We start from the raw sequence: 18,697 nt of genomic DNA on the forward strand, positions 1-18,697 counted from the left end.
CACTTCCTGCAACGGGAAATCATGTCTTCCACTGCTTCCAATTCCATATTCCTTCCACTACACTTTTCAGAGGTTCTCCCCTGGGCCTCTAACAGTCCCCACCACCACGGTACTACTGTGTTTCATTAAATCTAACAAGCCACTAAAACTAAGACACTCCATATTTTCCTATACTATTAAAAAAATGCTGCTAATAACATCATTCACTATCAACCCTAAGAACTTTTATATTTACTGAAAATGATCTTTGGGAGTCAAATATGTTTTTATAATACGTCTTTTTTTAAGATTTTTTTTTGACGTGGCCCATTTTTAAAGTCTCTATTCAGTTTGTTATAATATTGCTTCTGTTTTATGTTTTTTTGGCTGTGAGGCATACGGGAGCTTAATTCCCCAACCAGGGGTCGAACCTGCACCTTCTACATGGAAGTCTTAACCACTGAACCACAGGGAAGCCCCTCATGTTCCCTTCTTGGGCATACATTTTTAAAACATTAAAAATATTTTAAAAAAAATATATCACAGATATTTCTAAAGCTTCTTCAGAGTCCAACTCTTCTCAGTCAGTTTCAGTTCAGTCACCAATATCTGGTTTTCCCCATGTATTTTTTTTCCTTCTGTGCCATCAAGAGTCTCACAGCTGAATCATTTCTTTAAGGAGTGCTCCACTATGGTACCCAGATTTTCTTTCAAAATGATGGCACGTGATCTTTAGGTAATAATACTGGCACTTGCCTGACCCACCCAGAAGGCCTCAATGGTGTTCCAACCACCAGCAGAATTTATATTTTTTTCTTTCAGCGGTCCTTAAGTGGTCTGTTGACTGAAATAGTGAGAGGTTACTATTGTCCAAAGAGGCCAGGTAACAACCAAATTCATGTTTCTTCCTGACTGCTGCCTGGCGGGGGCAGCAGCTGTAAGAATACACATACATCTGACCCATATTCAAAGGTGGAGGTGGGGGTATTCAATCTTATGAGGAGCTAAAGGCAAGGAATACCGTCACTGGACGACCAAAAGATAGGATAAAGATTCTCTTCGCATCTCTGTCACCAACTTACTTTGTGATATAAGTCAAGTCATTCCATGGAATTCTCCAGGCAAGAATACTGGAGTGGGTTGCCATTCCCTTCTCCAGGGGAAACCTTTCTGACCCTGGGATCGAACCTGAGTCTGCGGCATTGCAGGCGAATTCTTAACCGTGTGAGCCACCAGGAAGCCCAAGTCAAATCATTCCACCTCTTCCAGTTTTCGTTTCCTTTCCTTTTTTGGAATGATGGGTTAACACCTAAGTTTCCCTAAGCTCTCCCTCATCTCTGTTGTAGGAGCCAAAGCCATACTGAGGAAGTGCTACACGACAGGACCTGAATCAAAGTCTTTCCCTCAGGAAACTGTGGCTGCAGCTGAACTGATTCCCACTAATGTGGATGAGACGGCTGACTGAGCAGGCTGGTTACCTTCTGGTCCTGCTGGGGGTAAATGTGTGTAGCGAGTGTGAGTGTGTGTGTGTGTGTGTGTGTGTGTGTCTGTCTGTCTGTCGGGGATGAATGTGTGTAGCAAGTGTGTGTGTGTCTGTGTCTGTCGGGGGTGAATGTGTGTAGCGAGTGTGTGTGTGTGTGTGTGTGCCTGTCTGTCTGCTGGGGGTGAATGTGTGTAGCGAGTGTGTGTGTGTGTGTGTGTGTGTGTGTGTGTGTGTATGTGGGGGCCGGGGGCAAGTGGAAGGGTCCATGCCTGCTTTTTACTCCTTCACATCAGTACTAACTGGTTTATCCCAAGAGCTGGCTGATTCCTCAGAAGCAGAGGAGAAGCCCAAGGAGCTGAAATTCAGGAACCGCAAGTTTCAAGAGGGAAGCAGCATCTGACGATGACAGGGCTGCGCGACCACAGATGACCCTGAGTCACCAGGAGTGAGGACACTGAGTCAGGAGGCCAGGCTTCCCGCGAGAAGGCCAGGGAGGAGCCCAGGCCACCCGCCCGGGGTGTCCACACGCAAGTCGCAGGGGCTCCCACGAGAGGGCCAGAGAGGAGCCCAGGCCCCGCCCGGGGTGTCCACACGCAAGTCGCAGGGGCCGTTTCAGAATGGTTCAAGCGCATTACATTCACTGTGCACTTTGTTCTATTTTGACTATGACTTCAGCTCCACCTCAGACCATCAGCATTAGATCCGGAGGTTGGGGACCCCGGCTCTACAGGATTCTACGTCAGAAAAAAATCCAAGCCTCAAAAGGTGCATTCCAGAAGAACAAGCTTCACCATGACATCTGCGTCTGGCTGAATTATAGCAGATTTCCCAGAAAAACAGTGTTGTCAAGTTGTAAAGGTCAGTTATGAGAAAAATTCTTCATAAATATAGATCACTGACAGTTTTTACACGGAGCTGAGAAAAGCTTTCATAAATTTTTAAGTTGAAGGTGGATTCTCTCCCACCTGAATTGTGCCTGCCAAGGGAATTCTGCATAAAAATGTGTCATTTATCTGTAATAGAACTAATTAAATTAGGTTTGATATACTGTATAAAATATAAATAGATGACACAAAAGGCAGTTTTCCTAATGGCATGTAATGTCTTTACAGGAATTCGGAAGCAATTACTAAACACAAACTAAAGAACACTGTAATTCCTAACAGCAGAGGGACTTCCCTGTTGGTCCAGTGGTTAAGAACCCACCTTGCACTCCAGGAGACTTGAGTTCGATCCCTGCTCAGGGAACCAGATCCTACATGCCGAGGGGCAATTAAGCCCCTGCACCACGACGAAGCCCACGTGCCTCAACAGAAGATCCCACAAGACGCAACAGAGATCTCGCGAGCTGCAACTAAGACCTGATGCAAATAAAGAAATACGTAAACTGTCTAACAGCAGAAATCTGCTCCATTAAAATCAACACGATATAGTTCAAAATACTTTGGAAGTGACAAGTGAAAATTTGGGGGCGTAAAGACTACTTTAACCTCCCGAGAGGCACCAAGTCACCAAAAAGCAATTCACAGTGGCTCCAACTTTCAGACCGTGGTACTGGAGAAGACTCTGGAGAGTCCCATGGACAGCAAGGAGATCAAACCAGTTAATCATAAAGGAAATCAGTCCTGAATATTCAATGGAAGGGCTGATGCTCAAACTCCAATACTTTGGCCATCTGATGTGAAGAGCCGACTCACTGGAAAAGACCCTGATGCTGGGAAAGATCAAAGACCAGAGGAGAAGTGGGTGACAGAGGATGAGATGGTTGGATGGCACCACCGACTCAGTGGACATAAGTTTGAGCAAGCTCCAGGAGATAGTGAAGGGCAGGGAAGCCTGGCTTGCTGCAGTTCATCGGGTCACAAAGAGTGGGACACAACTGAGAAACTCAACAACAAAAACTTTCAGACAGATCTAGCCCCAAGACTAAGAAGGCCAGTGGAGCTTTCACGAGCACCCGAGGCCAGTGGTGCAGATGTAGAAATGTTGCACAACCTGGAGGGGTTATTAAAACAGAGCCTGACGTGTCCCACCCCAGAGTTCCTGATTCAGTAGGTCTGGACAGGCGCCCAGAAGTTTGCATTTCCAAACAAGTTCCCAGTTCCGCTACTGGTCCACGGACCCAGCTTGGAGAACCACCACCCAAGGTGGTACTAAAGACAGAATGTCACGGAAGTTTCTCCCCAGTGGTAAAAGCTACTTAGTTCATGTTAACACACATAGGCTTCTCTAGTGGCTCAATCAGTAAAGAGTCTGCCTGCAACGCGGAAGACCCAGGTTTGATTCCTGGGTCAGGAAAATCTCCTGGAGAAGGAAATGGCAACCCACTCTAGTATTCTTGCCTGGAAAATTCCATGGACAGAGGAGCCTGATGGGCTACAACCTGTGGGGTCACAGAGAACTCAGACACGACTGAGTGACTAACACACACACACAACCAACATGTATTATTTTAATAACGCCATGAAGCATTTTTGAAACTTTAAAATTGTCATAGAAAGTTTGAAACAAAAATCAGTGTCAAAACCCCCAAAAGATACAGAAATCACATAACCAAATGCTTCCAGAAGATCCTTGAGACAAGGTAAGAATGACGAGAAAGGAGTGAAGCAAATCAGAATGAGTTGAGGGAACACCCATCCTGCCTTGCCTGGAAGCATCCAAACTACTGGGTCAGACAAAAAGTCCACTGGGTCTGTAAGAGCGTACAGAAAAACCCAAACTAACTTTTTGGCCAACCCAATAGTAACTAAAGCCTTCAAGACTCAACCCAGTGCTTTCTGTATCAGGACATAAGCTCAGGGTCCAGCACCCAGCAAGTTGTTTCCTGGCCCAGTGTGTTCACAAGAGTAAAATCTGTGGTGGGGAAGAACATGGAGAAGAAAAAACAGAAAGGAAAGAAGGAAGAGGTCTCAAAAGCCTGAAGATTCTGTGTACACAGAGACAGCTCAAGGGGGTAAAGGATGCAACCGAGGGACAAGATGCCCGCCTATGTCTGGACACCACTGGGCAAGCTCTCACTTCTCTCTCCAGACACGCCCGCCTCCCCCAAGCTTCCCTGCACCTCTGGGCCTCAGGCAACTGCCCTGATGTACCAGAACTCCCATATACTCAGCGTCACTGAAAACTCCCCGATTTACAGCAACAGACAAAAATTAAACACGCAGGATGACAGGACTCACGCAGAGAAGTAAATACAACATGAAGGGCTTTCAAAAGAACATCATCAACACAACAGCACTATTTTAAATGTCCCTAAATTCCTGGCCAGCTGCCCACTGCAGATAAGTACGGCATGTCCTGCCCCACCAGGGAGAACATGTCCGGAATTCTGGCAGGGGAACACCACACAGGACTTTTCTCGGGGGACATGCACGGAAGTGACACAGGCATCCTGTGGACTTGGCTCTCCACCTCAACAGTTGGCAACATGATCAGGAAAAAACTACTCACTTGGAAACACTGTCCTGAAAAAGGGCAATATTGACCTTTTCAAGGACATGGCACATCCGTTCATAGAAATTTGACTTTCATGCATGGAGGGAACCACTGACTTCCTAGACTGGCATTCTCTCCACTTTCTAACACTTCATTTTAATGGCTACAGAGCTGGACACCATTGGTCGGGGGAGGATATGCAAACACAGCTTCCCTCTTCCCCACATTCAATCCATTTTCCCTTAAGGAAGAAACTGAGGATTTCCCTGGTGGTCCAACGGCTAATACTCTGCGCTCCCAATGCAGGGCGCCCGGGTTCAATCCTTGGTCAGGGAACTAGATCCCACATGCCGCAACTAAAGATCCCGTATGCCACAACTGAGACCCACTGCAGCCAAATAAGTAAGTGTTAAAAAAAAAAAAAAGAAAAGAAAAGAAACTGAGGCTTCATTTCCATCTTTCCGTCCCAGGCTAACTCCAATATATCAACTCAGACCAGAAACAATGTCTCTAAGCACCTTCCCTGAATTCCCCAGTAACTTTCCACAATGCACACTTGAGGAAATCTCCCCAGTGCAGCACTAACCACTCAAGGCTCAAAACTACGCCTTTGTCTTGATGGCACTTGACACAGTGCTTGCCGAACTACATATATGTATCCAGCCCACTGTGGCATACATGAGGCATGTGATCATACATACCTGGCGCCTCAAAACAGAGAAGCATGTATTCCTGATTGCTGAGCATCCAGTCTCATGCCTTTATCCCTTAAAGCCCCAAAACATATTTTAACATTTATTTCGGAGATGGAAAGCTTTTTAAAAAATATGTGCCACCAGTCTTTGCCTTCTAAAACACAGATTATATTAATGACTTAATTGTAAATATCTACGTATTATGCTACACCATCATTTAATTTAGGACTTCGGGAAATATTCATCACTTTTTAAAAAATTGAAGTACAATTGGTTTACACCATTAATTTCTGAACAGAAAAGTAATTCAGTTATACATACATATTCTTTTTTATAGTCTTCTCCATTATGGCTTATCTCAGGATATTGAATATAGTTCCTGTGCTACAGAGTAGGATCTTGTGGTTTATGCAGTCTATATGTAAGAGTTTGCATCTGCTAATGCCAAACTCCCAGTCTATCCTTCCCCCCAGCTCCCCTCAGCAACCACAAGCCTGGTGTCCATGAGTCTGTTTCTGCTTCATAGACAGGTTCATTTGTGTCCTGTTTTACATTCCACACATAAGTGATAATCATACGATATTTGTCTCTTTCTGACTTACTTCGTTTAGCATGATACCCTCTATTTCCATCCGTGTTGCCACAAATGGCATTATTTTGTTCTTCTTTATGGCTGAGTTTTATTCCAGTGTATGGGTGTGTGTGTGTGTGTGTGTGTTTGTGTACACACCACATCTTCTTTATCCATTCATTCATCAATGGACATTTAGGTTGCTTCCATGTCTTGTCTATTGCAAACAGTGCTGTGTGAACACAGGGGTTCATATATCTTTCTGAATCATAGCTGTGTCCAGATAGATGCTCAGGAGTAGGATCTCTGGATCTTATTGGAACTCTCTTTTTATTTGTTTGAGGAACCATGATATTGCTCTCTATAGTGGCTACACCATTTTACATTCTCACCAACCATGCAGGATGGCTCCTTTTACTCCACACCCTCTCCAACATTGATTTGTAGGTATCGTGGTGATGACCATTCTGCTCAGTATGAGATGATGCCTCACTGTACTTTTGATTTGCATTTCTCTACTAATTAGTGATGTTGAGCGTCTTTTCCACATATCTACTGACTAATCACGTTTAAAGATTAAGTGACATGAAGATTTCATTAAACTCTTGGAACCAATTTCAGAGTATGTCTACCTCTATTTTACAGCAGTCATTTTCCATGCTCTTTTTTTTTTAATATGTGACTTTTAACATGCTGCTGTTTTGTAACAATTTTAAGAAAAACAAGAGTTTTCCAAAGTTCTCAGAAAGTACTGGCATCCATTTTAGCTCCTGAAAGAATTTCCTTGTCACTGTGTTTGCGGGTATGAGTTAATTAAACTATACAAAGAGCCCCACCCCCAAGTCTCTACCCCCACAAACTCCAGTTCAAATGCCACTTCTTTCATAAAGCCCTTCCCAGCAAGCACAGGCTCCACTCCTCGCCTCTCCAGGCAACCACACCCTGTATTTCTGTTTAGCACTTAGTATGATATATTTTAATTCACTTTTTAACAGTTACCCAAGACCACATTGGACTCTTGTTGAGGGAGCTATCCTTTCTTACTCAAAAGTTTCAGGCTGGAGTCTGGTAAAGCATCCAAGTTTTTTTGTTGACTAAACAATCAAAGGTTATGTAACGAAAGTAGCCATAATGATGCCATGCAATTTTCATGGTTAAAAAAACAAGTAATCACGGACTATAAAGATTAGACAGAAACACCAAATAATGTCAACATGGGTTAAATGCCATTTTTTTTAACATTCATTCATTTTATTATTATAACTCACTGATAGCTCAGGTAATAGTGCTATTAACAAATGGAACAATATCAGGAATTCCAATCAAGAGGGAAAGAGGGGAAGAAAAATCTATATATTAAATGGCACTTAGAAATTTATCAATAAAATACAGTGTCTTTGGATCCAGATTCCAACAAATCCAACTGTTATGGGAAGGAGGTAATAGGAGAGACAAAATGTAAATGAATATCAGGGGGAAAAATGAATATGGCCTAATTCTTTGTACTCTCAAGGAACTACTATTTATTTTTAGGTGTGATAAGGATTCAGTTCAGTTCAGTCGCTCATTCGTGTCCGACTCTTTGTGACCCCATGAATCGCAGCACGCCAGGCCTCCCTGTCCACCACCAACTCCCGGAGTCCACCCAAATCCATGTCCATTGAGTCGGTGATGCCATCCAGCCATCTCATCCTCTGTCATCCCCTTCTCCTCCTGCCCTCAATCTTTCCCAGCACCAGGGTCTTTTCAAATGAGTCAGTTCTTTGCATCAGGTAGCCAAAGTATTGGAGTTTCAGCTTCAACATCAATCCTTCCAATGAACACCCAGGACTAATCTCCTTTAGGATGGACTGGTTGGATCTCCTTGCAGTCCAAGGGACTCTCAAGAGTCTTCTCCAGCACCACAGTTCAAAAGCATCAGTTCTTTGGCACTCAGCTTTCTTTATAGTTCAACTCTCACATCCATACATGCAACTGGAAAAACCATAGACTAGACTAGACGGACCTTTCTTGGCAAAGTAATGTCTCTGCTTTTTAATATGCTGTCTAGGTTGGTCATAACTTTCCTTCCAAAGAGCAAGCGTCTTTTAATTTCATGGCTGCAATCACCAGCTGCAGTGATTTTGGAGCCCCCAAAAATAAAGTCAGCCACTATTTCCACTATTTCCCCATCTATTTGCCATGAAGTGATGGGACTGGATGACATGATCTTAGTTTTCTGAATGTTGAGCTTTAAGCCAACTTTTTCACTCTCCACTTTCACTTTCATCAAGAGGCTCTTTAGTTCTTCTTCACTTTCTGCCTAAGGGTGGTGTCATCTGCATATCTGAGGTTATTGATATTTCTCTCGGCAATCTTGATTCCAGCTTGTGCTTCTTCCAGCCCAGCATTTCTCATGATGTACTCTGCATAGAAGTTAAATAAGCAGGGTGACAATATACAGCCTTGACGTACTCCTTTTCCTATTTGGAACCAGTCTCTTGTTCCATGTCCAGTTCTAACTGTTGCTTCCTGACCTACATACAGGTTTCTCAAGAGTCAGGTCAGGTGGTCTGGTATTCCCATCTCTTTCAGAATTTTCCAGTTTATCGTGATCCACACAGTCAAAGGCTTTGGCATAGTCAATAAAGCAGAAATAGATGTTTTTCTGGAACTCTCTTGGTCTTTCCATGATCCAGCGGATGTTGGCAATTTGATCTCTCGTTCCTCTGCCTTTTCTAAAACCAGCTTGAACATCTGGAAGTTCACGGTTCAAGTATTGCTGAAGCCTGGCTTGGAGAATTCTGAGCATCACTTTACTAGCGTGTGAGATGAGTACAATTGTGCGGTAGTTTGAGCATTCTTTGGCATTGCCTTTCTTTGGGACTGGAATGAAAACTGACCTCTTCCAGTCCTGTGGCCACTGCTGAGTTTTCCAAATTTGCTGGCATATTGAGTGCAGCACTTTCACAGCATCATCTTTCAGGATTTGAAATAGCTCAACTGGAATTCCATCACCTCCACTAGCTTTGTTCATAGTGATGCTTCCTAAGGCCTACTTGACTTCACATTCCAGGATGTCTGGCTCTAGGTGCGTGATCACACCATCGTGATTATCTGGGTTGTGAAGATCTTTTTTGTACAGTTCTTCTGTGTATTCCTGCCACTGCTTCTTATCTTCTCCTTCTGTCATGTCCATACCATTTCTGTCCTTTATCGAGCCCATCTTTGACCAAGGATATTGTGGTTCAAAAGAGTATTATCTTTGAGAGTTATGATAAAACAATATAATACTGGACTCTCGGTCAAAATACTGGGGTGGGGTGGTGAGGAGTTCAGGAGAAACAGGCCTGGCTGTGTGGCTGTGCCCACTGAAGGCAAACACTGAGGATGTGTAGTTTAATTCTAGTTCTCCGTCTGCACATGCTCACAATTTTCCAGACTAAACAGTTTAGATACTAACTTTAAGGAAGCACTAGGTGCCCGCTGCACCCCGTGGCCGGTGGCAGCCGCCCTCCACTGCTTCCTGGCTGTGGTTCGTTTCTTGCCGTCTGGGAGCTGCTATCCCCACACATGGGTTGTGACATGCTGTCCCATTCCTTTCTGAGATTCATGGCCTTATACAGACACCATCTCATTCTTACTTCTACCCTGCACTGGAAACCCAGCCCTGTCACCCTCATTCTGCCTGAGACAGAGGCCCAAGCAACCCCCGGCACCGCTGAAGATTCAATCAACAGGTCAGCTTCCCAACAGCTCTGAGAACCACACTTTCTTTATCAGACAGCCTGGAGCTAAGACCACAGTCCAGCCAATTCATCTCAAGGCACAGAAACCAGAGATACAGTTGTCCCTCAGAATCCAGTGAGGACTGTTCAAGGATGGCCATGGACACCAAAATCCAATGATGCTGAAGTCCCTTACATAAAAATGGCATAATATTTGCATATAACCTATACATATCCTCCTATATACTTGAAATCATCTCTAGATGACTTGCAATACATAATACAAGCAGACAGACGTTAGAGGTTCAATTTTAGAAGACTGGAATTGCAGGCTCAATTCCAGATAACTGTAATAAAGCAAATGTTGCAATAAAGCAAGCCACACATATTTTGTGATTTCCCAGTATACACAGCTATGTTTTTAATGTGAAGTAAAAGTGTTAGTTGCTCAGTCATGTACAACTCTTTGTGACCCCATGGACTGTAGCCCCCCAGGCTCCTCTATCCATGGGATTCTCCAGGCAAGAACACTTGGGCAGGTTGCCATTTCCTTCTCCAGGAATCTTCCCAACCCAGGGATCAAACCTGTCATCCACATTGTAAGCAGATTCTTTACCATCTGAGCCACCAGTTCACTGAGTGTGCAATAGCATTATATCTTTAAAAAGCAATGTACATACCTTAATTTAGAAATATCTTACTGCTATAAAATGCTAACCATCATCTGAGCCTTCAGTGAGTCGTGATCTCTTTGCCGTAGTGCCATCAAAGATCACTGATCACAGACCGCCACAACAAATGTATTAACAATGAAAAAGTTTGAACTTTAACAAGAACCATCAAAATGTGACCGAGTCAAAAAGGGAGCAAATGTCATTGGGAAGATGGGACCTAAAGACTTGCTTAACTTAAGGTCGCCACAAACATGCAATAAAAACACAATATCTGAAAAGCACAATAAGGCCTAATGAAAATGCTATGTAAATAGCTATGACTACAATGTATATGGTAGACAAAGAGTTTCAGCATGTAGAAAATGCAAGTTTTACTTTTTGGAACTTGCCGGAATGTTTTTTCAAATATTTTTGATCTGCAAAGGCAAACTCCACGAATACAGAGCACCAGCTACAGAATATCACCCTGTGTTTCTGTAGAGGTAAACTCCAGCACCGTTCTGCCTAAAGTTCTCCTCCCCCAGGTACCAAGATGCTGTCATAGTTCTCCACTGCAAAGACTTCCCTCCCACGCCACTCTAGAGGTAATGGTGCCCCGACCTGCTCCCTGGCTCCTTGCCCTTCTCAATTTTGTTTTTCTTTTCTTTTTTTTTTTTTTGCCTCATCAGGTGGCTTGTGGGCTCTTAGTTCCCAGACCAGGAATTGAACCCAGGCCCTCAGCAGTGAGCACAGAGTCCTAAACACTGGACTGCCAGGGAATTCCCTCAATTTTATTTTGTAGCACTTATTGCTACTTGACAATAAGTTTGTCTATCACCTCTCCTTTCCAAAATGTAACCTTCCTGAGGGCAGGGACTTGGCTTGGTTTGCCTCTGTGTGCTCAGACTCTCAACAGTACCTGAAGCATAAAAGCAGAACAAACACGTATGCAGAATGCTCAGGATCCCAGGAAAATAGGACTAAAGGTCAAAGAGGGTTGAGAACAAAAAACTGATACTATTAACGTTAACTAAGAATGCACTTTCCCCACCCACACGCCCACACCCACTTCATGCCCTAACAGGGTGATTTCATGGCACTACTTTTATCCACTCTGACATTTAGACTGTTCTAAAGAGCTGAAAAATCAGTGACTACAGGGGCATATTAATAATAGCTGAATATGTCAGTTTGTGCCAGAAAAGAACCCAGTGCAAACACAGTACCTTCTCGTGCCCGCTTCAGTATTTACAACAGACACAAATCATCTCGGAATTCAGGGTGCAGTGGGAATTACATTAAAGCCTTTAGAGGCCATGGGTGTTATTTTAAGTAAAAAATTAGTGCTTTCTACTGTATATGAAATAGATTAATAAGGACCTCCCATATAGCAAGCACCGAAAACTCTACTCAATACTCTGTAATGGCCTATATGGGAGAAGAATCTTAAAAAGAGTAGATATATTTGTGTATGTATAACTGATTGGCTTTGGTGTACACTTGAAATTAATACCATATTGTAAATTAACTATACACCAATAAAAAATTTTAATAAAAATAGGTTTTAAAAATAAACAACATTTGGTTGTACAACTTGGGGTAAAAACAATCAGCGCTTTGCTCCTCCTTTTCTTTTTTTTTTTTGCTCCTCCTTTTCCTACTACAATCCTACCAGCTAAAAATCCTGACCAGCAATTGGCCTGGTGACAGCAACATCTAGGAAGCTGGCAGGCAGTTCAGAGTGTCTGGTTCTACCCTGACCTGACTCCAGCCCTCAGCCGCCACGTGATCCTGGGCAAGGTGCCGCACCTGCTTCCTCATCTGTGAATCAGGGGGCAATCACAGGGTCTATATCACAAGGCTGATATGAGAATCAAAGGACTGAGTAACAGGTATACAGCCTAGACCAGTACCAGGCACAGGGTAAAGGTCAATTCTCTTAGCTGTCATGTTCAGGAGTATTACCACCACAGCTGAACTCACTCATACACTGACGTGTGCGTGCCCAGTCACTCAGTCCCATCTGACTCTGCAACCCCCAGGACTGCAGCCTGCCAGGCTCCTCCGTCCATGGGATTCTCCAGGCAAGAATACTGCAGTGGGTTGCCACTTCCTCCTCCAGCTTATATGCTTACCCTTTAACATAATTCTAGGAAGTACTCATTCTCAAGAACACAGAAAAAATAGACTGTCTTTTTTTTAAGGCCTGAAAAAACTGGTGACAGTATAGTGTATCAAAATCCAGTGGGGATTCTGCTGTAAATCTCTGCTGAGTGAATGAATGTCAGGAGACAAATGCAAGTGTTTAAGAAATGTTGGTAAATACTATTCAACGCCCTCAGAACTCACGTGAAGTAAGATCATGCACACAATGCGCTCAGCACAGCACTGGGCACGTGGAGAGCACTCCACGGAGGGGAGCTATTACTGCTCCTGTTGGGACAGTGTATTTCAAGGCAAAGTGGGACTTTAAAGTCTCGCAGGCTCAAGTTCTCTTCCTCTGCACACAGCCTAGAAACCCACCGAATGAGGCAAGTTCCAACACTGGCCTGCTATCCCCCTGCCTCTCCATAAGCTGCTGTTGTTTTTGTTGTTTTTTTTAAGAAAAGACATTTTTGGCTGTACTGGCTCTCTGTTGCTGCACATGAGCTTTCTCTAGCTGGCGTAAGGAGGGGCCACTCTCTAGTTGCAGCATGTGGGTTTCTCACTGCAGTGGTTTCTCTTGTTGCAGCACGCAGGGTCTAGGGTATGCAAGCTCAGGAGTTGTGGCGTGGGCTCAGCAGTTGCAGCTCAAAGGCTTAGATGCCCCGAGACACGTAGGATCTTAGTTCCCAGACCAGGGATCAAAGCCACGGTGTCCTGCATTAGCAGATGGATTCTTAACCACCAAACCGCCAGGGAAGTCCTTCCATAAGTTTCCTGCTTTTGTCTTCTTGATATGTTAAGATGATTCTTCATGAGACTTGATTTCAATGCAACTGCTCCAGGGCTAAGAAAAATCTAGGAAGTGTTGATACAGTTCAAAGCACCTTTTTACAGATGAAGACACAGAGCGTTGGTCAAGAGGTTCAGAAATTTGTCCAAGATATCCCCATGAGTGGCACCACTGGGGTACTAGAAATCCAGGCTCTCTAAACCTCACCCAGGCTTCTTTCCATTACCAGGTTCTACTCATCCACAGATAAATGCACCAAAACCTCCACCAGAGCCAGCTTCTACACCCAGATTTCCCCCCATCTAAAGACGGATGTGTTCATGAACACCCCACCACTCACCATGATCTCCCTCTGCTCTTCCAGATTCTTCAAAAAATTAGAAAATTCACGCAAGGAAGCATCTGTAAGGAGAAATGCATCATTATTTTGTGGCCAAAGCAAAGGAAAGCCAACGAAAACCTCGTCTTGACGTACCTATGCAGCGTTCATCGTCAGTCTCTGCATCACCGATAAACTCAAATTTGAAGTCTCTTAGGGAGTGCGCAAACTTCCGCTGGGCTGCCGAGAGACCTGGAAAGACAGATGGAGTGACCACGGGCGTTCTTGCTTCCAGTCAAAGTTTAGCATGAACTGATTCCTCCTCAGATGGCAGAGCTGTGGAGCTGTCCTCCACATAAGCTGTGACGAGACACAACCCAGCTCCTCAGCCAAGGGGCCCGGCATCCCACTTGGGCACTCCCTGGGAGTTTGTCTGCTATGTTCTAGGATGGAGCAGTTGCTGGAGAAATATTTATATTGCTCCCAAAAGCACTCTCCCGTTCTCTACTCACTCAGGTCAGACCGTGGGCCAAGTCAACTTCCAGCCGTCATTAGGGGCACACTACACCTGAGAGCACCTCCCGAGGCTTGGGGATATCCAACTAGGCGCCAAGATTTCAAATACAGACATGTCAAAGCCCAGTCAGCCCACCAGATGCCCTGAACCGATGCTCCAGCTCTGGCTGGAGAAACCCAGAGGATTCAAAGAGCTTTCAAAGCAAACAGCAGCAGCCAGGTAAGCCAAAGGCCAAGCTTAAATGGCAGAAAGAATTCATTCTCCAAAGACCTCTAGGGCCTCATCTATTTTTTCTTTTTAAACTGGTGATTCATTGAAAATAGTAGAAAATTCTTCTGTAACAGGCTAACAGTTTGGCTCAGAGGTTAAAGAGTCTGCCTGCAATGCGGGAGACCTGGGTTCAATCCCTGGGTCGGGAAGATCCCCTGGAGAAGGAAATGGCAACCCACTCCAGTATTCTTGCCTGGAGAATCCCATGGACGGAGGAGCCTGGAGGGCTATAGTCCATGGGGTCGCAAAGAGTCGGACACGACTGAGCAACTTCACTTTCACTTACTTTCAACAGTTATGTTACAGGCCACACACGATACTACAGGATACATATTTCTTTAAACCTCTCTCAATGCTCTAAAGAGAGAAATAAAGGTTATCCCCATTTTACCATGGAGATGTTAGCACTAAGTCACACAGCTACTACAACAGCAAAGGTTTGAGTGCTTCCAAAGTCGTTTGTACAAAACCCATGCCCCTGCCAGGGTACAATCCTGTTTCTAAAGCACTTTAAAAGCTGCTGCTCCCTGATGCCTGAACCCTGTACGGCTCCTGGCTCACTACAATGAATACTGACAGATTGGGTTAAGGTAAAACTTCCTGTCAAGCAAACAGAAAAGTTGAAAAAGCAAAACACCAGTCCGTAACTGTTGATCAGAGCGCTTACACAAAAAACAAATACGGACAAGAAATCGAAGCACTGGACGTGAACACTGAGGGCTGTTTTTAATAAGACGGTGTAAGATGGTAGCAGCAAAAAGCTTCTCTTTTTTAGTCACTGTATTACAGCTAACAAGCAAGGAGTGAAAGAAAAAAATTCTTATTTTTGCACTAGGAAAAAAAACTTTTTAACCAACTCTTTACCTCCACTCATTAAGCACGATGGTTCCCCAATGCCCTCCTTGACAAGCTGCTGCTTCTCACTTCTTAAACTTCCTAAGAACTCTCCCCAGTTCTCCCAGCTGCTCTCATGGTCTGGCTGTTTATTTTTTTTCTGGCGGCGCTGAGTCTTCACTGTGGCACATGGCCTTTCTCTAGCTGTGGCTCACGGGCTTAGGTGCCCCTTGGCATGTGGAATCTTCTCAGACCAGGGACGGAACCCACGTCCCCTGCATTGGCAGGTGGATTCTTAACCACCGGACCACCAGGGAAGACCTCTTAATTTTTTCTTAACAGATTCTATTTTAGGGTGGTTTCAGGTTCACAGCAGATTGTGGAGAAGGTAGAAAGGTTTTCCCTAGAACCCCTGCCCTGATATGCATAGCTTCCCTCATTATCAACAACGTCCGCTATGACGGATTTGGAAACCTCATTCTTCCAAAGCTAAACCAGAAACGTTTTAGAAGGTGACACAGGATCGTAATTTCTTACCCCTGGAGTACAGGACAAAAGCACAACCATCATGTAAAACATGATGGGTGCAAGCATGTCTCCTTCTCCACCCCTCCTTTGTAGGAGGCTTCTCTTTTCAATGGGACTCTTCAGTTCCTTTGGCAATAGGGAGTTTTACCCCACCCCCTGAATCTGGGCTGGTCTTGTGGCCAACAGAACGTGATGGAAGTGACACTGCTAATTTGGAGCCTCCAGCTTCAGAACTTCGCGCAGCCCTGCTCCACTCCACTGAAAGCTTCTGACCGCCATGTGATCAAGCCCCAGCTAGCCTCCTGAATGGTAACAGATGTGTGGCCCAGGCCCCCCACTTACTGCCCCATCGGTCAGACATCCCACCCATAGAAGCAGAGCTTCCCACCTTAAAGGAGGCAGCCCAGATGAGATCACACTGCCCAATGGGCAGAGTCCAAACTGAAATAAAGACTGCTGCTTAGGCCACTAGACACGGGGTGATTTGTTACTAAGTAATAAATAGACTAATATAGAAAGGTTAATGAAATTTGACTGTATTAAAATTTTAAAGACATTAAAGAGTAAAGAAAAAGCACACACCGCAAAGGTACAAACAGCAGCTATGAATCACTGAGGTAAGGCAGAAAGTCCCATAAAAAATTGGGCAAAACATTTGAATAGGCTCTTTGCAAAACAAAATGAAGGAAATCCAAATGGCCCAAAACCACATGAAAAGGTGCTCAAACTCATTAGTGATTATAAAAGTGAAAAGAAAACCTCAACATACCTCAGTACACTCATCGGATTGGCAAAAATCAGTAAGTCTGGCAACCTCAAGAGTTGGTGTATGTGGAGCAACAAAAATTTTCACTTACTGCCAGCAAGGGTAAGAATGGGTACGTGCTGGTGGTGATTTAGTCGCCAAGTCCTATCCGACTCTTTGTGACCCCAAGGACTGCAGCCCGCCAGGCTCCTCTGTCCATGGGATTTCCCAGGCAAGGATACTGGAGTGGGTTGCCATTTCCTTCTCCAGGGGATCTTCCTGACCCTGGGACAGAACACGCATCTCCTGTTTGGCAGGCAGATGCTTTATCACTGAGCCACCTGGGAAGCCCAAAAATTGATACAATCACCTTTCAAGTACTCTGGCATTATCTAATAAGTTCGATAAGAACCTAGAACCTAAAACTGTCCTTCCAGGCAAATTCCTAAGATAAACTTCAGCACACGTGCACTTACAGATGTGTACTTTCTACAACATACATTCACGCATCAACACAGATTAACCTCACAATGTGGAGAGAAGGAAGGAAGTCCCGAAAGAATCCACACAGTATGGCTGTTTCACATGAAGTTCAAAGCAAGCTCCACTAAACCCTATGTTTACGTTGCATACACAGGTCACAAAATTACAGAACAACTAAGAATGGTACGTGAATTATTCTCTCAAAAGTCACACGATCTTCACCACCTGGGACAAGGGCAGAGGACGCAACAGACGGCTACAAGGGGAGTCAAAGGTCATTTTAGTTCATAACCTAGTGGTGAGTCTGCGGATATTTGCTTTCTCATTCTCTTTAAAGCATATACCTGGTTCCCATATTTCTGTATTTCCACCAAAATTTCACAACTAAACAATAAAAGTATTTAAATCATAAAAATGTAAAGCCTAGGGACTTCCCTGGTAGTCCAGTGGTTAAGCTCTGCACTCCAACGGCAGGGGGGCACACGGGTTTGATCCCTGGTCAGGGAACTAATATGCCACATGCCAAGGGGCATGATAAATAAAATAATAAAGGTATATATCTTCTAAAGAAAATATAAACCCTGACTATCAAGGCCACTCCAGAGTTAATCCAGGCAAACATACGATTATTCCCTAGGATTGGTCATGCCAGCCTGTTCTTGGTTTACACAAGCCAAATCACTCCAGACTACCAGGCTTCAAAGTGCTGTCCCATCCTGGAAGGGCTCCTTCCCCGCCCTCACCCCCGTCTGGCTGGCTCCTTCGCAGAAACCTGCCCCTCGCACCACCCTCCCCAAAATCATCGCCCCTGTGCCCTATGCCCCGCTCTGTTCCACAGTGCGTGACCTTCACAGCGCTGCTCACCTGAAACTGCCCCATTTAGTCAGTATTTCCTCGGGGTTCTCTCCTCTCCCGCCTCAGCTTATCTGGCACCCTTGTGCTTCCCTCTATCCTTGAAACAGGGACCACACAGTTTTTGCTTTTTAGTTCATGCAGCTATTTCCAAATAGTGAGTGTGTGGGCTTATTATCATTTTTAATAACTTTATCGTATTCCATTTTGCTAATGTTTGCCAGTTCTCAACAGGGGCATGTAATTGGTTCCATTTGTGTGTTTATCTATGTAAATCTCTATGTACTTATTTATATATGCCATATATAAACAACATATAAATGTTTATATTATACATATAGAACCATGTTAGTCACTCGCTCGTGTCAGAGGCTCTTTATGACCCCATGGACTCTAGCCTGCCAGGCTCCTCTGTCCAAAGAATTCTCCAGGCAAGAACAGTTGAGTGGGTTGCCATTCCCTTCTCCAGGATATCTTCCCCACCCAGGGATTGAACCCGGTCTCCTGGATTGCAGGCAGATTCTTGACCATCTGAGCCACCAGAGAAGCCCACAGAACCATAAATGCTGGTATAAAATCTATTTTTCCCCTCTGGAGTCTCTTCCTTTATTTTATCCAAAACTACCATGTCAAAAAATACTTCAAGAATCATGCTTTCCTAATGTCAGGGCAAGATACTCTCCAGAAA

General features: G+C 44.4%; 1 protein-coding gene across 16 annotated transcripts in view; it reads right to left on the reverse strand.

Moving 5' to 3' along the window:
- Nucleotides 1-18,697, reverse strand: part of ARHGAP10 (Rho GTPase activating protein 10) — a 390,783-nt gene that overhangs the window by 277,798 nt on the left and 94,288 nt on the right. For all 16 annotated transcript variants that reach the window (XM_055550841.1, XM_055550840.1, XM_055550839.1 and 13 more), the window contains exons 2-3: nt 13,937-14,032; nt 13,802-13,863 (exon numbers count right to left, since the gene is read on the reverse strand). In XM_055550841.1, coding sequence (XP_055406816.1) covers nt 13,802-13,863; nt 13,937-14,032 — 158 coding nt within the window. The remainder of the gene's footprint in view (nt 1-13,801; nt 13,864-13,936; nt 14,033-18,697) is intronic.

The sequence above is a fragment of the Bubalus kerabau genome, chromosome 16 (genome assembly GCF_029407905.1).
Source record: "Bubalus kerabau isolate K-KA32 ecotype Philippines breed swamp buffalo chromosome 16, PCC_UOA_SB_1v2, whole genome shotgun sequence".
NCBI classification, from domain to species: domain Eukaryota; kingdom Metazoa; phylum Chordata; class Mammalia; order Artiodactyla; family Bovidae; genus Bubalus; species Bubalus kerabau.